Genomic DNA, 23570 nt, shown 5'->3' with positions numbered 1-23570 from the left:
TTGCTTCGTTCTGTTTGGACACTCCTCTCGCCGTAGTTGTCAGTGCCGACAGCTAACGAGTAGATGAAAGATGAGGCTTCTGTGTCGGTGCTGAACTATCTTGAAACATGTCTGTCAGTGGAGAAGGGAGCAGAGGATTTTACTTCAACACCGTCTTGTCCTTGGCTCGGTCTCTGGCAGCTCACCAGCAAGCACCGATAGACAAGGTAACGTCCTACACGGCGATAGCTAACGAAAGCTAACACCAGCTACAGCTTATAGCTGTCCAAGAGACATCAGCCGCGGCCCGTGGAAACTTCGTGCTGCCGCCGAGGTAGACCATCTCCTTGGTGTGACATCACGGTGGTCGTGTGGCTACTTTAGGCAGTGTGTAATTTATTGAGTTATATTGACATGTAACTGTACGTGACCCAGCTAGCAAAGCTAATGTCGGTTAGCTTGCAGCCCGGGCTAACCTTCTCTCTTGCTAGCATCATAGACCAGGTGTGTCAAAAGAAGCTTCTATCTACCTGTCAATCTATCTATCTGTCATACCTGGTTACAGTTGTGGATACTAACTTTATTGTTCTCAAAAGCAGAAATTTAGCTTAAAATGTAACATTTTCAATCAATATTTTACACATGATTTATTAGAAAATAAATACCTGATGCGTTGTGTAAATAATGGCCGACTATGTTTTTATTGTTTTAGTCACATCTGGTTGTCAAAGCAAGACCAGTTTTATTTTCAGCTTTTCAAGCACAAATGTCAAACAATTGCCTTGTCCTGTTTCAGAGGATGAAACAGGACATAATGAATCTCTTATTTGAGGAAATGATGAGTGGCTTCATGACAGTGGAAGTGGTTGCTGTTGGAGGCAAAGTGGTTCTGAAATAATTGCAACTTTTTTTTTGCCCAGCAGGAGAAATTGATAGCGAATGAGAAACACCTCAGCTTCATGGTATAATTCTTATAATAATAATAACAGGCAGAGTGTGGAGGGATTAGAAAACACACCCACTGGGATTAAAGAAGGGGAAGTGTGAGATTATACAAGCTGTGGTAGTAATAACAGAGTGCACGATCAGCCCGTTGTGGTGTTGTGTCAACGCATCCTCCTCCAGATCAGCTGATTAAACTGCTTCTCCATCATCAGTGGTGGCTGTCAAACTCTGGACTGATTTTTCTGTCAATTCTTGACCAACTTCATCAGTCATTCTTCCTTTAGCATTAGCATTTTATGACCAGAAAATCAGAAGGTGGAAGTTGTTCTTTCCATTGCAGTGCTGCAGGGATGAGGTGTTATTGTAGTCCAACAGGAAGTTAGCATGACAGGATGAGGTATGTTTTATTTATATTTAACTCAGTGTAGCTCCACCTTAGCTTCCCTCCATGAAAAAAGCTAATAGGAATTTAACATTTTTACTTTGAGACAACACGTTTAGTTCATCAAGATCGTCTTCACTAATGAACCCACTGATGATGCTGGAAGCCTGAGTGCAACGGTTAGCAGTGCTAAGCTAACATTAGCCTATGAAGGAACTACACCAGGGTCACATGACTTCAGGGTCACCACCACTGAGCTTCAGGCTTCTTGTGTTCCCCTGACGACCTTTAGTGACCTCCATGACCTCTGTAGGCTCCTCTAGACTCTTGTTAGCAACCCAGGTTTTTAAGACTCCACCACTCCAACATCCACCAGTCTGGTGTTTACTGGTGGATCTGATGTAGAACTGAACCTCCACCATCCACCAGTCTGGTGTTTACTGGTGGATCTGATGTAGAACTGAACCTCCACCATCCACCAGTCTGGTGTTACTGGTGGATCTGATGTAGAACTGAACCTCCACCATCCACCAGTCTGGTGTTTACTGGTGGGTCTGACGTAGAACTGAACCTCCACCATCCACCAGTCTGGTGTTTACTGGTGGATCTGATGTAGAACTGAACCTCCACCATCCACCAGTCTGGTGTTTACTGGTGGGTCTGACGTAGAACTGAACCTCCACCATCCACCGGTCTGGTGTTACTGGTGGATCTGATGTAGAACTGAACCCAGTGGTGACGATCAACAGTACTAAACTAATTCTGGATCCTGTATCGCTCACTATCGATGTCAGGGAATCAGAGAAGGACAGTGTGTCTTTTCCCAGTCCTGAGGACAGGTCTGCTCTATGAAGGTAACTGTGCTCAGGCGTTAACATCACGTTCATCTTTAGCAACAGCACCATGGGTCTTGTTTCCGCAGGTCCAGAAGCTACAATGCATGTGTCCCGTGGATTTCAGAGGAGTCTTCCAGCTGGATGAGAGGAGGAGAGGCGCCGTCATTGCTCTGGGGATCTTTCTGGTTGAGTCCAACCTGCAGGTAAAGGTTTTACCTCTCTAGTCTCTGGTTCTGTGCTGCTGTTCATTTCCAGGGGGTGACCCTTTGACATGTGATGGAATGTTTCTGTTGCAGCACAAAGATGCCATTGTCCCCTACCTTCTCGGGTTGCTGAAGGGGCTTCCTAAAGTTCAGTGGATTGAAGAAAGCTCCGAACGCAAAGGACGAGGTGAAGACACACCTGTGATTCTGTATCAGGTTCAGAAGTTTTAGATGATGTTCGCATTCATTATTGTCTGATAAGCTATGTGGTTAAGTTATTAGTCATATTCCAATCAACATATTTTGATGTATTTTAAAGTATCGTACCAGAAAATGTAAAGGGAAACTGTAAAAGTTGAAAAAAAGACCCTCAGTATCACAACAACGCAGCAGACTGACGCGGTGAATGTGGACCTCCTCTGACGGAGCCGCTGCCTCCTCCGCTGGTGTCTGCGCTGACCTTCCCAGACGATCCCTCGGTCTCTGACAGCAGCAGCATGTCCAGTAGTCTTTGGTGCTTCAGAGCGATAACAGCAGGACCAGCTGACAGTAATTCCTCAGGAAAAACTACGACGGCGTTCTCATTCCACCAACCCTCTGGTGGTATTCTGTAGCCTGTCCACTCCAAACCAGTCCGTGGAAACACACCGACAGTCGTTTCTGTTTTGCTGCTCTCTCCAGTGTAAGATTTGCTCTCCAGTGATTCAGTTCAATAATACACGACAACTTCCTGTCTTGCAGAGACACTTCCTGTTGCTGAGAACTTCAGCTTTTGTCTGGTGACTCTTCTCTCAGACGTCGCCCAGCGAGATGAGGCCTTACAGGGGCAGGTGTGTGTGTGTGTGTGTGTGTGTGTGTGTGTGTGTGTGTGTGTGTGTGTGTGTGAGAGAGAGAGAGATGTTTTGAAGTATTATTCAATGCTTTTGTGTTGAAGTGTGTGGTTGAGCTGTGATGATGTAACACTTGTCAGATCCTGGAGGCCGCCATGGACATCATGCAGGTGTTACAAGATATGTGCAAGAATCCTGAGGCTCAGGATAAAGGTACCAGCTTGCCTCCCCCGTCGTGACAGAACCGCTCTGCTTTCCGTATGCTCACCTGATCTCTACTTCTCATGTAGAATACCTGTGCAGGTACACCGTGCCCACCCTGCTCGGTATGACCAGAGCGTTTGGCCGATACAGCAACACTGACGAGCCGTTGCTCTCCAAGCTCTTCCCTCGACCGGTCGCTCCTGTGCTGCCCACTGTTGATGATAGCGATGCGTCGCGCCGACAGTCGTTCAACGATTTCCGCTCCATCCTGCCGAGTTCTTTGCTCACAGTGTGTCAGGGAGACACTCTGAAACGGAAAGGCTCCCCACTGTCCAGCGTGTCACAGCAGGTATGAGGAGTAGGCCAGAGTGAAGGAATGATACTGTGCATCCGAGCTGATAAATCTACACTGAACCTCAACACCTGTGTTGTCAGGCCAGTCCAGAGAGAACGGGTCTGACCCCGAGCTCACCTGCTGGTCCCTCAGCACAGTACTTTGAAGGTGAGTGCCTTAGAAGAGTAGTACCCATGTTGCTTGACCGTGTTTGCGGGTACACGACAGCGCCCTCTAGAGCTTTAAAACCCTCAATACAACTGTCCAACAACTGCTGACAGACTTTGAAGTGTAAAACTATCAGATGCGGTTCCGCCTGTTGTGCTGAACGTGACTGAGGCGTATCTGCCCTCTTCAGGCTCGTACCTCCCTGATGGCAGTGCAGTGGACCCGGATTACTACTTCTCCACTATCAGCTCCAGCTTCTCTGTCTCCCCTCTGTTCACTGGAAGCAGCTCAGGAGAATTTTGTGTTCCCCTCGAAATGCTCCGACAGCTCCTTCACATGGTCAGCAACAGAAACGAGACAAAGTAGACCGCGTACACACGCGTGTGCTTGCAGTGTGTAAAATGTCGATATTTATTGGTTTTTCTTCTAAGGTTGAGCAAATCGTCTCTGAGTCATTTTTAAAATTGCTGGATGACACCTTGGCAGAACTTTTAGAGGTAAAGTCACTTCCACACAGACGTTTGTCTCGTTCTGTAATTGCTGCTTTATGATGCTTCTGTCTCTTTCTTCCCAGTTGAACCCGGGTCTTCATCTGCACTACAAAACCTTCAGTGACCCTCTGTATGTGGCCATATTTAAAATGCTGAGAGACACCCTCTACAATCTGAAAGGTAAACCCTCCTCTCCTCCGTCTGTAATTGATTCTGCGCTTCAGCCACCATTTATTCATCCTCTCTACCATGACCACGTCCTTCCACCAGACCTTCAGATCGACTTTGTGAAGGAGGTTCATGACTTTGTGCTGGAGCAGTTCAGCAGCAGCCAGTCGGAGCTGCAGAGGATCCTGCACGACGTGGAGTACCTACAGAGCGAGCTGAGCCCGCTCAAACTGCGCTGCCAGGCCAACGCTGCCTGTGTGGACCTCATGGTGTGGGCCGTCACCGAGGAGCAGGGTGAGCCCTCATCTGACAGGAGGCACTTTTGCACCAGCAGTTAGAGGAACCAGACGGATATTGATTTTTAGCTGCAGGGATGCTGCTGGGCTGCAGTGACGGAGGTTAATGATGGGAAAATGTTGACCCATATGGTTGCCAGCCATGTTTACAATCATATTCACATGGTCTCTGCCCCGCCCCCTCCTGCTTTTAGCCACACCGCGATGGTGAACTTGGTCTGACTGTAGGCTACGAAGTCATGACTTCAAAAAATTGTTTTTCTTTCGATTTCTCCTCCAGGAGCAGAGAATCTTTGCACCAAACTGTCAGAGAAGCTGCAGTCCAAGACATCCAGTAAAGTTATCATCGCACACATGCCGCTCCTCATTTGCTGCCTACAGGTGATTTAAAGAAGCGAGCCTGATTGTTAGGAACCTCTTTATCTTTGTACCTTCTTATCCTCAGAGTGGGAGGAGGGCTAACGTCTCATGGCTCTTCATCTTCATAATTTGAAACCATCAGAATTTTATTTTTGTATCATGATCTTCACTAAACATCCATTTTATGGTGTGTGTGTGTGTGTGTGTGTGTGTGTGTGTGTGTGTGTGTGTGTGTGTGTGTGTGTGTGTGTCCGTCCTCAGGGCTTGGGTCGTCTGTGTGAGCGCTTCCCCGTGGTGGCCCACTCTGTCACCATGTCACTGCGAGACTTCCTGGTGGTTCCCTCTCCTGTGCTGGTGAAGCTCTATAAGTACCACAGCCAGTGCACGCCAGGTAACAGCAGCTCGCTCGGCAGCCCAGGGGTTTCTCCTCTTCGACGCTTTGCTGTCAAATCCTGAAGCTCTGCGCTCTTTTCCCCAGGAGGCGGCGAGATAAAGATCCAAGTGACCAACGAGCACTCCCAGTCCACCCTCAGCACTCAGTCCATTAAGAAGAGCCAGCCCTCCATGTACGAGCAGCTGCGGGACATCTCCATCGACAACATCTGCAGGTGAGTTCATCCTCACACACCTGAACGCTTCGTACACCAGTCCAGACTCCATTCACAACAGAAGCACTGTAAAACTTGTTTGCTCATCATCTTGAGGAAAGGTAACATTTTCATGGGTTGAGTGCGATTAAAGCTCAGTAAAATCTAAGATGGAGGCAGCGGTCGTTCAGACTACTGGAGGTGACGGTGAGACTCACCTGGTCTCCACTGCTGCTGAGTCAGTCACTTTCACGCCAGTTTCATTGTTGGAACTGACTCCAGGTGATGTTACACACAGGAGGAAAAAAAGAAACAGCGTATCCTAGAGGTCCATTAGACTTAAAGAACTTCTGGTGCGTAAACATCTTCTTCAAATGTCTGAAAGACTGTACAGTCGATCACTGTCATCAGTTAGATCTAAATAGTTAACCCATAAAGTTCCCTTCAGGAATGAATGGGATCCAGCAGCAGGGCATTGGCTGAAGGGGCCGCTGCTCTGATGTGTCCTCAGCTCGTGGAGTTGACCACGTCTGTGCCTGCTATCCAGGCTACAGCAGGGCTTTAAAACGCCTGAAACAGCCAAAAACACCATTTCAGTTCAGCATCAAGTTCCGCCGTGTTTCCATTTGCTGTAAATGTCTTGTGGGCGTGGTGATGAATATCTCAGGGTGGCTGGTTGTTGGTCTGACTGGGACTATCCCAGCTCTGGTATGCACACACACTGACGTCTTCACGGCCCTGGACTGTCCTCAGGTGCCTGAAGGCAGGACTGACGATGGACAACGTCATCGTCGAAGCTTTTCTGGCCAGTTTGTCCAATCGTCTCTACATCTATCAGGAAAATGACAAGTAAGTCAAACGCAGGAATTCCACTGTACATCTTTGACATCCAGGGAGCGCAGAGGAAGGCAGGTTCCTAAGATGTGCTCCCGTGTCCTCCTCAGGGATGCTCACCTGATCCCAGACCACACCATCAGGGCGCTGGGCCACATAGCTGTGGCCCTGCGGGACACTCCCCGGGTGATGGAGCCCATCCTGCAGATCCTGCAGCAGAAGTTCTGTCAGCCTCCGTCCCAACTGGATGTCCTCATCATAGACCAGCTGGGCTGCATGGTCATCACGGGCAACGTGAGTGTTGGATCCTTCTGGTCCTTTGCTGGTTTTCTATGTTCTCAGATTAACCGTTAACCTTTTTGCCTTCTTCTTTCATGGCAGCAATACATCTACCAGGAAGTGTGGAACTTGTTCCAGCAGATCAGTGTGAAGGCCAGCTCCATGGTCTACTCCACCAAGGACTACAAGGACCACGGTTACAGGTAACATGGAGACCTTATAATTCCTCAGTGAAGTCCATCATTGCAGGAAGTAATTCATGATGAATATGGCTACTTCCTGTACGGCCAGGTGACCTCCACACCAGCAGGAGGACGTAGATCTGACGCAGGCTGAGTGACGTTAATGAAAGCTCTGCTGGGAAGAGCCTACTTAAACTGAGCAGAAATTCAAGATGCCTCTAACGCTTTTTTAGTTCAGATGCTGGGTGTCGTTGGTCACCTTTGTACGTGTGGTGCTGTGTCCTCCTCATGCTTGTCTCTTCTCAAGCTAAATTAGATAAACATGAACTCAGAGTCACTTACTTCTCTCTGTCGTGTTTAATGTGTTTGAGGGAGATGCTGCGCTGCTAAATGAACCTGGCATTAGGAGCCTGTTCAAGTTCCCTCACCGCACATGGAAACCAATCCACACAGAAACTATTGTCACTAACCCTGCTGCCTCTGGTGAACCCAGCTAGCAGCAGGCTTGGTAACTGAGCTGGGTGAGTTTAGGGACACGGCGAACTGGATCAGTATCACCAGCTTTCCTTTTAAAAAAGATGGGTCTGGGTTTCTTGTGCTAAAGGAAAGATTTTGTGTATCCAACCAGCTCTGCAGCTGCCACAAAGGTTCTTCCAGGTTATTTCACTCCCAGGAAAAATGTCATGAACCTTCATGAAAATGGTTTGTGCATGTTCCCTTAGGTTAGGAAGTGTATCTGCTAGCTGTAGGTGGTGGCCTAGCTTAACTCAGGTTCCCTCCTCCTCCTGCAGACACTGCTCCCTGGCTGTGATAAATGCTTTGGGCAACATAGCAGCGAACCTTCAGGCTGAGCAGATGGTGGACGAGCTGCTGGTCAACCTGCTGGAGCTCTTCGTTCAACTGGGCTTGGAGGGGAAGAGAGCCAGCGAGAGGGCCTCAGACAAGGGCCCGGCTCTGAAGGTACAAGGCTCCTGCGTGATCCTGGCAGTGCAGAGTGGACATGCAGCTGTTCTAGCTTGAGCTTCTCAGAGAAAACACACTCATGAGCCAATGTAGAAGGAACTGCAGCACCAAAGTAAATCCCTGTAACTCACTTCTTCTCTCCAGTCATCCAGCAGCGCTGGGAACCTTGGCGTCCTCATTCCCGTCATTGCAGTGGTAAATGCAGCATCGATGTAATACGCCATTGACCCTGCGGAGGCGTGTGGCAGTAAATCTCTCTCTTCTTTGTCTAGCTGACTAAACGGCTGCCACCAATCAAAGAAGCCAAACCCCGTCTGCAGAAGCTCTTCAGGGACTTCTGGCTCTACTCAGTGGTCATGGGGTTTGCTGTGGAGGGCTCAGGTAGAGAGTTCGTTCACCGGAGTATTAGAAGGACTTGTGTGTGTTGAAACAAGTGGTTTATGTGTCACTTGTGCTGCAGGTCTGTGGCTCAAAGAATGGTACGAAGGAGTGTGTGAGATTGCAACCAAATCGCCGCTGCTCACATTTCCCAGTGGAGAACCGTTACGCTCAGAGCTGCAGTACAACTCTGCACTGAAGAACGACACTGTGACTCCAGTATGAGAACACACACACACACACACACACACACACACAGTCCACACAGGTTCATCCTTCACTGGTGGTTTTCAGGCGGAGCTGAACGACCTGCGCAGCACCATCATCAACCTGCTGGACCCGTCTCCTGAGGTGGCGGCTCTCATTAACAAGCTGGACTTCGCCATGTCCACATATCTGCTGTCTGTTTACAGATTAGAATACATGAGGTACGTCAATCCCACATCGACTCACTTCTGATGACAATAATCTGCTTGGCGGCGTCCATCGGTTATCACAGAGTTTCTCTCCATCCTCAGGATGCTGCACTCGCTGGACTCGGATCGTTTTCAGGTCATGTTTCGATACTTTGAAGACCGAGCCATTCAGAAGGACAAATCTGGTAAACAGGAGCAAAATGACACGCAACTCTCTGAGCCCACAAGTTGTTAGCCATGCGTTTATTCTCTCCAGGTATGATGCAGTGTGTGATAGCTGTCAGCGACAAGGTTTTTGACGTCTTCCTGCAAATGATGGCTGAAAAAGTAAGTTGCGTTCTGACCGACTCAGTGTTCGATCTGCTTTTAGTCTAAATTGATTTGTTGAGCTGAAGACGAAACTCTCGACTCATCAGTCCGTTTGCATCCCAACACTCAGTGACGTTCACAAGCTTTGGCGCAGATTAAAGTGGCGGCCGGTGGTCCCCTCTCCTGCTCCATGAACCACGTTTAGACTGCAGCTGCGTCCTCCGTGCTGCATGAACATTTCAATTTGAATCAGACGGTCACTGGATATCCATGTAGCAAAATGACATCCCAACTCTAAGTTGTTTATCATCATCTGAATTTGCATCTTTCATCTGTTTGTATTGTCTTACACTGATTTTTTTTTTGGGGGGGGGGGGTAGCCATTTGATAATGACTTTTGTGAAATTATGAAACACGTTTTTCTTAAGGGGGAAAATCATCTGCAGAATAATGGTGAAGGTATTATTGTTTTTGTGGCCTGATCTTTACAAAATGTCCCATTTTCAGTCGAAAACTAAAGCCCATGAGGAGGAGCTGGAGAACCACGCTCAGTTCCTGCTGGTGAACTTCAACCACATTCACAAGAGGATCCGCAGAGTGGCTGATAAATATTTGTCTGGTTTGGCTGAAACGTAAGGACGTGTGACGATGTGCTCAGAATGCCACGCCAACTTGGTCACTGGAGAGAGTTTAAACGCAGTGTCATCGCTCTCCCCTCAGCTTCCCTCACCTGCTGTGGAGCGGCCGAGTGCTGAAGACCATGCTGGACATCCTGCAGACGCTGTCCCTGTCTCTGAGCGCCGTAGGTCATCGTGACAAACGCCAGCCCTCTCACTGTCTTTGTCCTGGGAATTGAAGGGATGTTTATGCTGTGTTGCAGGACATTCACAAAGACCAGCCTTATTACGACATCCCAGACACGCCGTACAGAATAACCGTCCCAGATACGTACGAGGCCAGAGAGGTAACAGAAAAAATACACCGCTGTTTCTTCTTCATGGGAGTCAAGTTGTGGCTTCAGAAGCAGAAAAAGGAATAGAAACCTCAGTGCCCTGACAGTGTTTTTCCTTCCTTCCTTGTGTGCGGTTGTAGAGCATCGTGAAGGACTTCGCCGCTCGCTGTGGGGAGATCCTGAAGGAGGCCATGAAATGGGCTCCATCCGTCACCAAGTCCCACCTACAGGTACTGAGAGAAGCTCGTCCACAGAGGAAGCGTCTCAGTGTGTACAGCTGCTCTGACCTGCCTCTCGACACATTCTGCTTTGTTCCATCTTTTCCAGGAGTATTTGAACAAGCAGAACTGGGTGTCAGGTCTGTCCCAGCACACGGGCCTCGCCATGGCTGCCGAAAGCATCCTGCACTTTGCTGGTTACAACCGACAGAGCACCACACTCGGGGTGGGTTACGCCATTTGAGACGCAGGCAGTGATGTCATAGTAGTAAAGGTGTAGGTCAGCGTTTCTACGTAATCGATAGATCGAAGCGAAGTAAAATCTGGTCAACTGGACGTAAGTTTAAACTTAAAACTTTAAACTTACGTCCAGTTGACCAGATTTTACTTCGCTTCGATCTACGATGACCTGGATGAATGAGAACCTACACAGACATCTTGCGTAATCGATAACTTCATCAGCTTTGTTTCACTTTGCCCTTCAGTCCACTCAGCTGACGGAGAGGCCGGCCTGTGTGAAGAAGGACTACTCCAACTTCATGGCCTCCCTCAACCTCAGGAACCGATACGCCGGAGAGGTAAACCTGCCAGATCTTAGCCGTCACTGCAGCCTGTGTTCACCAGATCCGGCTACATCACCAACCACTGCTGTTCATGCTTTGGCTTAACAACACTTTCCCCAGATATGGCGTCGAGGATTTGTGACGTCTGTCAATCTACAACGCTTACACAACCCTTAAATAAACATCGCTTCTAATTTAGTATCATATCACAATGACGCTCAAATAATTACAAATCGTGCAGCTCCAATCGCTGAAAACTCAAATATGTCCTGGTTTGACCCTGGAACTGGAGCTGTTGTCAAAGACGCATCATCAGCAGAGATTATTGCCGATTGTCACCAAGAACTGTAGAATGACACACGCTCTGATGTCATCACAACGGTTCGCCTGCAGCCCGGCTCTCCTCTGTTGCTGTAGGTATCGGGTATGATTGACTTCGCCCAGGCAGTCCGGGGACAGTCTGATCTGGGTCGGGTGGTGATCAGGCAGATGGGGGAGGCGCTGGACTCGGCTCAGCCTGAAGCCTTCACCGAGGCCATGTTCAAGCTGGCCGCGCTGCTCATCAGCACCAAAGGTTTGAAGCCTGTCTTTGCTGATGTTTACTGTCCGCTGAGCGTGCGGTGGCGTCATCGTCAGGCTGCTTCTCTGTCCAGACTGTGACCCTCAGCTGCTGCACCACCTCTGCTGGTCTCCTCTCAAGATGTTCACCGAGCACGGCATCGAAACGGCCATCGCCTGCTGGGAGTGGCTGCTGGCAGCCCGCGCCGGAGTGGAAGTACCGGTACAAAGTCAGGCTATTTGTGTCCTCGTCTGGCAGCGTCTTTGTAGTTTGAACATGATGATGATTTGAGCCGTCGCTCTCGGTTTTGTCTGCTTAGTTTATGCGAGAGATGGCGGGAGCCTGGCAGATGACGGTGGAGCTGAAGATGGGCTTGTTCTCAGACGCTCAGGTGGAGGCGGATCCTCTGGCTGCATCTGAAGAGAGTCAGCCCATCCCCTGCCCTCCAGACGTTACCCCTCACCACATCTGGATTGAGGTCAGAGAAACCTTTAACTCAGGCGGTTCTTGTGGTTTTTGTACTCTCTGCCTCACTTCTCCCTCACTTTTTGTGCAGTTCCTCGTCCAGAGGTTTGAGATTGCCAAGTATTCCAGCGCAGATCAGGTGGAGATCTTTTGTAGTTTGCTACAACGGTCACTGTCTCTTAATGTGGGCGGGGCTAACAGCAGCCTCAACCGCCACGTAGCTGCTATTGGACCTCGCTTCAGGTACATGGACACTGGGACAGAGCCTGAGGGAAAATAGCTGTTGTGATTGACATGAATATGACTGCAGCATGTCGCCGCTGCAGGCTGCTGACGCTGGGTATGGCTCTGCTCCACTCCGACGTCGTCACCAATGCAACCGTGCGAAACGTGCTCAGAGAGAAGATCTATTCTACTGCCTTTGATTACTTCAGGTACACACACACACACACACACACACACACACACACACACACACAGATTCAGATTTTCAGTTTTTAATCATTTAAAACATCCAAACTACTGATTATGAATTTGTCCAAGCAGTCCAACGCTTAAAAGATGAGTTCACATTCGCCAGAACTGAACAGTACGGACAATAATGGCAATAAGAGGCTCTTACTATCAAGACATATCAGAGCATCTGCTTTGGTGCGGAAAATCCTAACGTGTTTTACTTGATTCAAAACAATCTCATCATCGCTGATGTCTTTGCAGGATGCCAGACATCAAAGAGCAGACGTTTTGACCAGTAGAAGATCCAGAAGGGTCAAAATGTTGCATTGCATAAAGATGTAATCAGCCAGAGCCCAAGCTCAACATTTCACATTTTCAAGAGGCAGGAAATCCACTGTGGATAGAAATACACAGAAATTAGCATTCATTTGAAACTGTTTTTGGGATATTCTGTTGAATATTGCAGTACATTTGGATGGAAACCCGACAGGTGAGCGAAATGGCAAATCCTCACATCTAAGAGACAAAACCAGTAAATGTTGGTCCTTTTTTGCTTGATAAAATAATCGTGGATACTTGTTGTTGCAATGTTGGCGAAGCTTTTTGCTGTCAAGTGACTCTGCTTTTCACACTAAGATGGATTTGTGTCACTGGTGGCTTTTCTGCGCTGTCGGGAGGAGGCCTACTGAGCACGCTCACGCCAGAGCACCCAGGGCGGCTGAGCTAGCTCCTGGTTAGCCTTGTGCTAACCCTGAGAACAGTTTATCCATTTTACAGCGTGAGAGTATCAATGCAGTAGAGTCCAGCTGAGCCTGAGATGTGGGCAGTCGTTTGTTCTCACGACCAGATCAAACGTTCCACACTGTAGCTTTAGAACCAGGTAATAAATCACAACACCATCATGACAAATACACAACGCCACTCCTCTTCTCCTCCATGTCTCCCGCTCCAACTCCAGCATGTCTCCAAAGTTTCCCACCCAAGGAGATAAGCGGCTGCGGGAGGACATCAGCATCATGATCCGTTTCTACGCCAGCATCCTGTCGGACAAGAAGTACCTGGCAGCGTGCCACCTGGTCCCACCTGGTGAGCTTGGCAGTAGCCCAGCCCCGAGCACGCTCTCTGCCGGGATATTCGGATCGCTTATCGTGTCCAGCACTTCTCCGATTTCTATCTTAAGTAAGCCTAAAGCGGTGGAGCCGGGACTGCCCCGCAGCAGGAGCATGCTTTTACGCCTGTCAAGTTTGACGCTGGTTTTAATCCTCAGGTGCTGCTGATAGATCCTGGTATCTATCTCTGAAACACACCTCGTTCTCTTACCTCCCTCCCCTCAGTCCCCTCAGTCGTCCTCCCTGAAATCAATCTGTTTTAGCAGCCGTGAGGTACAGCGCAAACTTGTCAGCCGCGTTTAGATGCATGACTGTTCATCATGTCAGCCCCTCTCCTCGATTTAACAATCAAAAGAAGAAGTTAAAACAGCTCTCCCTCAAAGCCAGGAACCTCCTCATCATCATTCCAGACGACCCAGAGAGCAGACCTGGTCTCATTCACACACGCATCCAACCGCTTCAGGTAGACAGTCCTGGAACCACAGATCCTGGATCAGACTTGTCTGCTGCACTTAAGCCAGAGTTAAATCTGAGGATCGTGGTTCCAGGCGGCTTCTACCTCCATGTGAATCCTGCTGGATTCCCTCATTTGCATGACCATCAACAGCAGACGACTAACCAATACAGCTCATGTCGCTCTTCAGACTCCCTCATCATTCGCCATGATGTTGATGATACCTGTGTAGAGATCTCTTCTGAGTTAGGGAATCAGCTGTTCTGAGTTCTGTTGGCCATCCTGAATCTGTTTGTATGTAAACAGATAATCAGGAAGCGTCCCTGAACAGTCTGTCAGTGATGAATACCGCCGACCTCCGGAGCAGCATGGACTCCAGCTCCCGCTCCCAGCAGAGCGGTCAGGGATGGATCAACACCTACCCGCTGTCCAGTGGCGTGTCCACCGCATCCAAGAAATCAGGAAGTCAGTACCAGAGTCCGTAACTTGTGTTTTTACTGTCCAGAAGAGGCCAAATCAGTTCAAGGTCCCAGGTTTTCTGTGCTCATCTTCCTCTTGATAGAATCCAAACTTAGTATCCAAGTAATTTTAGGTGTCCATGCTGGCCACACCCTGGACTGGAGGCTTTACACACCTTGAGGGCATTGCTTCGATTCTGGCCCAAATGTCCACTTGGACTTTGGCGGTCAAAGGTCACTGACAGGCTCACATACCTGAGGCACACAGCCACGATGTGGTAATTCAAGTTTCTACCTGAATCCCTGTCTTTTCTCTTCCTGTACAATTGTTTTTGAAACATTTAATGGCTTCTCCAGCACTCAGGGGCGTGCACTTATTTTGTTTGAGGTGTCACAACCTTGGTGAAATCACCTGTTTCTCCACCGTGATGTCATCCGCCTGACCTGGTAACACTTGTAAAGTCTGAAGGGGTGAAAGATTATCTTGTTCATCTGTATTTGTCTCAGTGGAGCACTAACCAGAAGTAGCCGGTTAAGCCTGCCTGTGGGTAGGCATGCTATCTAATGAGTCGCCCCCTGCTGGCCATTAGGAGGAATGCAGGTTAAAGTTACTTGCATATTTGCTTTGACTGCTGGTTCACACAAGTCAGCTAGCAAATTGTCTGGGATGAAATGGGCCAAGTACAAACTACAGACTGAGACAGAGCCTTAAACTGACTCGGTAGTTGGGCTTGTCCACCTCCAGGCACGTCCAAGAAGAGTAATAGAGGGACGCAGCTTCACAAATACTACATGAAGCGCAGGACCCTCCTGCTGGCGTTACTGGTGAGTGCTGGGAAGAGGATTGTTCTGAGCCGTGTGAGGCCACCTGCTCGTTCCTAACCCGTCCTTGTGTGTCATCAGGCCAGCGAGATTGAACGGCTGACGACGTGGTACAACCCACTGTCCACTCAGGAGCTGGCCATCACTACGGAGCAGTCAGTGGAGACCAGCATCACCAACTGGAGGTCCAAGTACATCAGCCTGACTGAGAAACAGTGGAAGGACAACGTCAACCTGGCCTGGAATATCGCACCATACCTGGCCATGCAGCTACCTACCAGGTAGTGTGGCTCCTCGCAGGACTTGGAGTCCAGATGAAGCATCAGTGGTCTGTTAGCATGTTGGTTTTAGCATGTAGCCACACAGGCTCAGTCCTGTTAATCCTTTGTTTGGCAGGTTTAAGAACGACGCCATCGTAGCTGAGGTGACCCGGCTGGTGCGGCTGGACCCCGGAGCGGTCAGTGACGTGCCTGAAGCTGTGAAGGTAACAGCACCCAAGCTCGTAAATAGTAAATAAGGAGGAAGCAGTTCTGTACTTACAAGTACTGTCTTGAAGAGGGTATATCGGTTACCTCAAAAGTACAATACTGGTCTTTTGTAGTTCCTGGTGACGTGGCACACTATTGACGCCGACTCCCCCGAGCTGAGCCACATCTTGTGCTGGGCTCCGGCGGACCCGCCCACTGGTCTGTCCTACTTCAGCAGCATGTACCCTCCTCATCCTCTCACTGCTCAGTATGGGGTGAAGGTGCTGCGCTCCTTCCCTCCAGTAAGTCTCCCGCTCGGGGCTCTCGCTACCACTTGATCTTCCTCTGCGCTTCTTATCGTGTTTGTTTTCTCTTCCCAGGACGCCATCTTGTTTTACATTCCTCAGATTGTTCAGGCACTCCGTTATGACAAGGTACATTTACCCTGAACTGAACAACGGTACACAATCTGTGTGTGTTGTTGTTGTACAGCTTTGTTCTTTTTAAAATACCTGTGGCCCGAAACCTCAAGGACTTCTCAATCAACAGGAACTTAATTGCAGTTCCTTTGATGAACGATTTGTTGTTTAGTAGTTGAATAGATCATTTGATCGCTGCACAGTTGATACATTTGTCTGTCAGAATATTCATCAAAGACAATAAAACACCTAAAGAAGTCGCCGTGGACCTCCAGACATTGGAATGTGCGCGTAAAATGATGGCGCAGATATTTCAAAACATTTTTATCCAGTTTGCTACCAAATTCACTGGGTTTCTTTCAAAAACATGAGAGAATGAATGCCTCAGTTGGCAAGGATTTTTTTGTTGTTGTTTTTTTAGATAGGAAAAGGAAATGATTTGACAATTTTGAGAGGGAAAAAAGAAAATAGCTGTTTTCAAACTTCCGTGTTCTCACTCGTGAAGTTGGACGCTGTGGCAGATCTCTGGTCTGTTAATGCAGTTGGACACTGATCAGAAAACTCCCACGTGCATCTGGAGAAGCCTCGCCTCCCCCCGGAGTCTCTGGGCTTTAGGAAAAGTCTAGATTAAACCTTGAATTGGTCGATCAACAATTCAAATATTTGCTGTCTTTACCCCAAGATGAAACTCCTGAGTCATCATGCTGGCGATCTTAACGTCAGTCTGCTGACCGTCTGAGTTTGCTCTCTGCTGGTCTCTGAGCGTCTCTGGTGTTCTCCTGCTCAGATGGGTTACGTGAGGGAGTACATCCTGTGGGCGGCGCAGAAGTCTCAACTTCTCGCTCACCAGTTCATCTGGAACATGAAGACCAACATCTTCATGGACGAGGAAGGACACCAGAAAGACCGTGAGTTCAGGCGCTCCGAACACACGCGACCCTCCCTCACTAATGTCGGAGTACATTCGTCCGCCTGTCAGGAAGAACCCTGAGTAGGATCAAATAAACCAAAATAGGTATCTCCTCATACAATGCTGTCTCCTACTGGCCGACTTGAACAATCGCTGGCTTGGTAAACGATGTGAAAAAACTTGGCGAGGACCGCAGGCGCTCCTGTTGTGCTTGTTTTGGGTGGTGAAAGAAAAGCAAAACTAACCCTCGGGCAGATTATTTGAGGAAATACATGGAAAGCTCTTAGTCACTCTGGCACTTTTCGGCACTGTGTAGCGGACATTGGCGAGCTGCTGGAGCAGATGGTGGAGGAGATTACAGGATCCCTGTCAGGTCCCGCCAAAGACTTCTACCAGAGAGAGTTTGACTTCTTCAACAAGATCACCAACGTGTCGGCCATCATCAAGTAAGCTCATGCTGGATCGCTGGATTTTCCCCCAAATGAACAAGTTTTATTCTAATAAACTGATGCTGTTTTTGTTTTTCAGGCCAGTTCCGAAAGGAGAGGAGAGGAAAAGAGCCTGTCTGAAGGCTCTGTCACATATCAAAGTCCAGTCAGGTAACGGCGCTCACCGCCGCTGCAGTCAGGACTCGGGATGTTTGTCCTGGTGTAAGAATCCTCACTCTCCTGCTGTTTTCCAGGCTGCTACCTACCTAGCAACCCTGAGGCCATAGTCCTGGACATCGACTACAAGTCTGGAACTCCCATGCAGAGGTAACGGTGGACTAGAGTTGACAGTAGTGTCACGGAAGATCATGTGACAGGACAAACATGTCCTCTCTGTTGCCCGGTCTGTGTTTATCTGGTGTTCTCTGTGGTCCCAGCGCCGCCAAGGCTCCCTATCTGGCCAAGTTTAAGGTGAAGCGCTGCGGGGTGAGCGAGCTGGAGAGGGAGGGTCTCCGCTGCCCCTCCGACTCTCTGGAGGACGGAGAGGAGAATCCAGATGGGTCACACAGGGTTTGCTGGCAGGCCGCCATCTTTAAAGTGGGCGACGACTGTAGACAGGTAACACACGCTTCCTGTCACATAAACACGTCTGAGGAAGAAACTCTGGTGAACTTCCTGTGACTTCCTGTCCAGGACATGCTGGCGCTGCAGATCATCGGGCTGTTTAAGAACATCTTCCAGCTGGTGGGTCTGGATCTGTTCGTGTTCCCCTACAGGGTGGTGGCCACCGCGCCCGGGGTGAGAACATTTTTTAAACGCAGCGAACCTCGTTGATAACAGCATGTGTAGTTTCCTAGACTGTGAACTCGAGCATGCTAGCAGGCTTTGTTAGCGGCCTGCAACAAGCTCATACAGCGAAGGACCATATATGTCAGATACAAATCCCCGCGTTTTTAGTCCGAAACGAGGAATTTTGAGTAACGATATCCGTCTTTGTTTGAGCTGCCAACCTAGTGACATGTTTAGACAGTGATGATCCACGTTCTTGGTTCGAGGAACGTGAGAAACTCTCCCTGAGTCAGGTCTTTATCGACTCGTCTGTGTGCCCTCAGTGTGGCGTGATCGAGTGCATCCCAGACTGCAAGTCCCGCGACCAACTGGGCCGGCAGACAGACTTCGGGATGTACGATTACTTCAGGAACCAATACGGCGACGAGTCCACTCTCGCCTTCCAGAAGGTGTGGAGGTTTAAATCGTCTGTCGAGCTTTAAAACCCCTCTCGTCCATGATTCTCAAAGAAGATGATCCAGACAAGCTGCAGTCAAAGATGATCAGGTGTGACATCACACATTTCGTAAACATCCTCCCCCTCGTGTCCTCAGGCTCGGTACAACTTCATCCGCAGCATGGCGGCCTACAGCCTGCTGCTCTTCCTGCTCCAGATCAAAGACAGACACAATGGCAACATCATGCTGGACAGCAAAGGCCACCTCATCCACATCGGTACACACACACACACACACACACACACACACAGCTGCTGTCCTCTAGCTCCGCCCGTTCTGCTGAAGGTGATTTGTTTCCCTCCAGACTTCGGCTTCATGTTTGAGAGCTCTCCAGGCGGGAACCTGGGCTGGGAGCCGGACATCAAGCTGACTGACGAGATGGTGATGATTATGGGAGGCAAGATGGAGGCCACACCTTTCAAATGGTTCATGGAGATGTGTGTCAAAGGGTATCTGGCTGTGCGGTAAGAAAAAAGTTCTGGGTAGTTTTCTGAAAAGCAGAGTCCGTGTTTGTGTTCTCTGAGAAACCAGCGGGAAGATGTTGATGTGTGAAGATGGAAGGGCCGTCTGGACCCGGAGTGGCGTTCATGAATGTCTGCAGGAGAGACGTTCCTTCAGCCGGCGATGTGACTGCGTTTGAAAGTACGCCCTGATCTTTTCTCTGTGTAACCTGTTGGTCTTTGGTTCCATCCAGACCCTACATGGATGCTGTGGTGTCCTTAGTCACCCTCATGCTGGATACTGGACTGCCGTGTTTCAGAGGACAAACCATTAAACTGCTCAAGTAAGTCCCAGGTCTGCCAGAGAGGCGTTTGAGTGCTGCCAGCAACAATCAGTCACTGCAGCTCTAAAGGTGAACTTGTATGTTTGTGTGGTTCAGAGGGCGGTTTAATCCTCAGATGAGTGAGAAAGAAGCTGCAGCGTTCATCATCAAAATCATCCAGAGCTGCTTCCTCAGCAGCAGGTAGGAAACAAAGAGACCTGATCTGGTCACGGGGTCACGGGGTCACAGGGTCACAGGAATGTTCCCTAACACATGAACGTTGTCTCAACAGGAGCAAAACCTACGACATGCTGCAGTATTATCAGAACCAGATTCCTTACTGAAGACCTCCGGCTGGGATTCCAGTCCACATCCACCAGAGACGTCTCTCCACAAGCAATGCAAACCGCCATTTTGTCTGATTTTGTTCGGGTGGAGGAGGGAATGGACATGAGTTACGCCGGAGGGACACTGAGGCGGTTCTGTGACCCCAACTCCTTAATTTACTTCACAAGGTTTATAGTATGCACCAGAGATTTGAGGGAACATGGAAATGATCTATGACCTCTTCTATCAAAGGAGTGTGTTGTGTGTGTGTGTGTGTGTGTGTGTGTGTGTGTGTGTGTGTGTGTGTGTGTGTGTGTGTGTGTGTGTATTGTGTGTCTATGTAAACAACTGCTCATCTGATCGACTTCAAACAGACTTCAAAGCGGGTGTTTTTGCGAGGGTCCCGTGAGGTTTGGGTCGGTGTTAACATGTTTAACCTGGTTTGATATCAAGCACGTCTCACGTCACGGGAAAGGTCGTGGGGGGAGGGGGGGTGTTGTCTGCTAATCAAGGTCGTCAAATATTCGGTCAAAGTCTGGACCAACACACGCCAACGTCTCCGTGAGGTTTTAGTTCTGGTCTCACGACTCAAAGACCAAGAAACATTCCTGCAAACTCAGCAAATTCAAAGTTCCCCGACATCTCCGTCACAAACTGCGGTCAACTCTTTCCCCGCCGTCAATGAGAATTTCTGGCAATCCGCGTTGTCACTGTCGTGCAGTAGAGGGCGCTGTGGTGCAGAATACCACAGGTCCTGGTGCAAAAATGAGTGAAGAAGAGGCAGCGGCTGATGGGTGATGTGGTTGGACAAGGGGCCTGTGGTGCTGCACCAGGCCCAGCGAGGGGCCCTGGAGACAGGCCGGGGAGGGCGGAGCCTCTGGCCGTCTGGGGGCCGGCCCATCACTGCCGTTTATTTGTTCTCCTACACAATGGAAGAATAACATGAAGACACATCTGTACGCTTGAGAATGACTTTTACTAAAATTAGTTTTTAATAAGTGGTTTTTTGTCCTGAAAACGAAAGCGGCCGTCACTCAAGTGTTGATGATGTCCGTTGAACTCGAGATGCTCTTGATTTTTCGCTGTTTCTTTTTCTGATGTATTAAGTTTTTCATAATCATAATTTGTTTTTTAAATTGTTCAAAAATGCTGGTGGAGGAAGAGTTAACGGCACTTCGGTGTGTGGTTCTTATCTTGGGCTAAAATTTGGACCAATGGTTCCGCACAAGTTAGCAATGGCGCTGTGATGATGTCATCAGCACGTGCTGCTCTTCCATTTACAGGGACGAGGCGGCGAGAATAAACGCTGATTGAGCTGGATTTAATGAAATCAAACCGGTTTAAACTGGTACACTTGACCGGCCCGGCTGCAGGTCCCAGGTGGGCTCAGACCCAGAGTGGTTCAGATGAGCGGTTCTCCTGTTCTGGAGGGAAGTTGGATTTTCTGTCAGAATGCAGCCAATGAGGATGGGTAACCATGTGACATCATCGCATTCCATGAGGAGTCTTTAATGTAACGTGATGGAGTGTGTGTGTGTGTGTGAGTGTGTGTGTGTGTGTATGTGTATGTGTGTGTGTGTGTGGGGGGGGGTCCCCTTTTTAATCACTGATCCTTCTAGTTTACCAAAAGCGTTCCTGAACCACCCTTTAAGTGTCGTCGTGCTGTTTCTTTGCTGCCACGAGCCACGGAGACGCGTTCCTCTGGTGTCGTTGCGTCATCAGCGTCTCTCGCGCTCACTCACTTTGAAGCACTTTATATATCGACATACTTCTATACGTCTGTGTATCCGTACCGCAGTGTCGCTGTGGCGCCGCCTGCCTCTCCAATCGGAGGTTTTTAGAGGTGAAAATAAGTTTAGTCTCATCTCACGTGTTGTTGTGCGGTAGAGCAGGAACCTGTTGTCGGGTAGCTTAGAGGAACCTAGAACATGGATGCTGTAGTGTTGACTGTAGGTGACGTACTGTAGAATCATTCCGCTCTGACTTACGTGGAACTTTTATGTGTGAAGAACATATTTATGAAATAGGATTTTTTTTTAAACAAACTTTTAATTAGTGCTAATTTTCCGTCTTGGACGTGTCAGCGTCGAGTGGTTATTTGTAGTTGTTCTGTCTCCGCGAAGGGAATCACGTTCATGCGCTGCCTCCGCTTCCCTTTAGAAAATAACTCTGCATGTTTGGGACTGAGACGGCAGCAGCACGCGGAACGTGGCGTCTGAGGGGGGACGAGCGTCACGTGTTCAAGTCTCTGGGCTCAACGTGCCCTCTGACAAACCGACACCCCCCGAGCTCAGCAGGCCGGATTTCTAAACGCTGTCGGGCAAATTTAGAAGTGATAGGATTCTTCAGTCTATCAAGATTTATTGAGAAAGCGACTCTTGAGGAGATGAACTAAAAAATCAAAGACATTTTAGGGTTTGAGTAAACAAAAGAGACTGAAGCGCGAGGCCTGACGGACTCGCGTGAGGAAGGAGCCGCGAACAATCGCAGGGCAGAAGAACAAAAACCGAACAGCGACGATCAAAGAGGCAAGAAGTCGCTACTCGCTAACAAAAGAGGGTCGGAGCGATCAAACGCGTCCGTGATTTGTCACAGAGCTGCTGGGAAAACGAGTGAAGCAGTTACGTCACTTCTCCGTTACTTCCACCAAAAAAGGTGCGACTGAACGCTAACGTGGCTTTGAAATTAGGGTTCATCGCGAAGCAGAAGATGGCGGCCCAATCACGCGGCAGAGCAGTCAGGTGGAAACCAGGGCACCAATCAGGGACTGATGCACGAGCGCTCCTTTCCTACTGGCCCAATAAACACGCCAGCATCTGGCTTCTGCTCGCCACGGAGGCAGGTTTCATCAGCATCAATCCCAGGTCAGGTGACCCGGCGGTAGACCGCGGTCATCAGTAGCTGCGCCGGGCGTCGCCGTAAACATGAAACTGTAATTCCTTCCGTGATGGGTTTTTGTTCTTTTGACACCTCGACCACAAATCCAGACCGTCTGCTCTCGCGCCGTTTCGCCTGTGTTGAATTGGGTCACCGCGGAGACGCCGTCACCGCCCTCCTGGCCTTTCTGCCATTAAGCCCGGTTTGAAAAGTGCAGGTGGGCTGGAGGTCCATCCTGCTGGAGGAAACTCTCCTCAAGAAGCCATCACTCCTGCACGCCACCGCTCGACAGGACCTGAACCTTATGCAATAGAAATCACACACGCGCGCGCTTGTGTTCACTGATGCTGTATTTGTGTGTGTGTGTGTGTGTTGTGTTTGATTCCATCCACGCAGTCCAGAGATAAACACGCCGTTACTGGCCGTTGAAGAGACACTTGAGGGGGCTGTGACCGCCCTCACCGCTCCTCCATGAAGCCATCTAACGGTCAGAAATGGTCGTTTTGTCATTCATGGTCGTCGCTCCTGTGAACCAAACATGCTGGGAGTGTGTGTGTGTGTGTGTGTGTGTGTGTAAACGATCTCGCCTGTTAATCCGATCATGTGTGAAAACGTCTCATTTCCAGATGAAGTGTCATGTGATCAGCATCAGGCCGCTGATGTATTTGAGGTTTTTGTTGTTGTTGTTTTGGTTGATGTAATTCAGCACAGTCGTTTAACTGATCAAGCATTTCAGTCACATCAGCCTCGCTGATTTCAAAATAAAAGCCTCGGTTCTTATTCTGTGCTCTACTGATTCGACTGTTTCCACTTCCTGTGTTTTCACTGAATCTAAAACTCAGAAAAACAGCACAGGAGGGGTCGGTGGTCAACCCCCGGCCTCTCAGACCAGT

The 23570-nt window shown here is 49.1% G+C and overlaps 1 protein-coding gene across 2 annotated transcripts; it reads left to right on the top strand.

Annotated features, from left to right (window-relative positions):
• The first annotated feature begins 22 nt into the window (after positions 1-22).
• On the top strand, positions 23-23459 carry pi4kaa (phosphatidylinositol 4-kinase, catalytic, alpha a). Of its 2 annotated transcripts, none has more exons than XM_086186643.1 (54): positions 23-206; positions 2229-2345; positions 2439-2532; positions 3087-3175; positions 3316-3388; positions 3466-3728; positions 3815-3881; positions 4072-4220; positions 4313-4378; positions 4456-4552; positions 4643-4834; positions 5117-5217; positions 5458-5587; positions 5675-5804; positions 6537-6632; positions 6728-6911; positions 6999-7099; positions 7870-8038; positions 8186-8236; positions 8314-8422; positions 8502-8638; positions 8714-8847; positions 8938-9020; positions 9092-9162; positions 9652-9776; positions 9865-9946; positions 10025-10108; positions 10237-10326; positions 10424-10540; positions 10800-10892; positions 11295-11451; positions 11531-11658; positions 11756-11914; positions 11993-12144; positions 12228-12335; positions 13316-13443; positions 14227-14385; positions 15124-15203; positions 15282-15481; positions 15597-15684; positions 15802-15969; positions 16048-16101; positions 16874-16994; positions 17313-17442; positions 17525-17595; positions 17679-17751; positions 17862-18042; positions 18118-18222; positions 18537-18662; positions 18807-18927; positions 19015-19174; positions 19405-19494; positions 19591-19674; positions 19766-23459. In XM_086186643.1, the coding sequence occupies exons 1-54, from the start codon at positions 108-110 to the stop codon at positions 19815-19817; spliced, it is 6288 nt and encodes a 2095-aa protein (XP_086042769.1). In that variant the 5' UTR covers positions 23-107; the 3' UTR covers positions 19818-23459. The 2 variants fall into 2 exon arrangements, with proteins under 2 accessions (XP_086042769.1, XP_086042768.1); XM_086186642.1 differs by having other exon boundaries at positions 13316-13536.
• Positions 23460-23570: the final 111 nt, after the last annotated feature.

The sequence above is a fragment of the Aulostomus chinensis genome, chromosome 19 (assembly GCF_037954235.1).
Source record: "Aulostomus chinensis isolate RoL2024-O1b breed Wild chromosome 19, RoL_Achi_v1.0, whole genome shotgun sequence".
NCBI lineage: Eukaryota > Metazoa > Chordata > Actinopteri > Syngnathiformes > Aulostomidae > Aulostomus > Aulostomus chinensis.
Note: the sequence above shows the minus strand (reverse complement) of the source record. Positions and strands in the feature narration are given on the sequence as shown.

Coding starts and splice junctions, on each gene's coding strand:
- pi4kaa (XM_086186642.1), top strand. CDS start 108: ATGTCTGTCAGTGGAGAAGGGAGCAGAGGATTTTACTTCAACACCGTC. Junction 207..2,228: donor AGCAAGCACCGATAGACAAG/GTAACGTCCTAC, acceptor TTGTTTCCGCAG/GTCCAGAAGCTACAATGCAT. Junction 12,145..12,227: donor GCTATTGGACCTCGCTTCAG/GTACATGGACAC, acceptor TCGCCGCTGCAG/GCTGCTGACGCTGGGTATGG.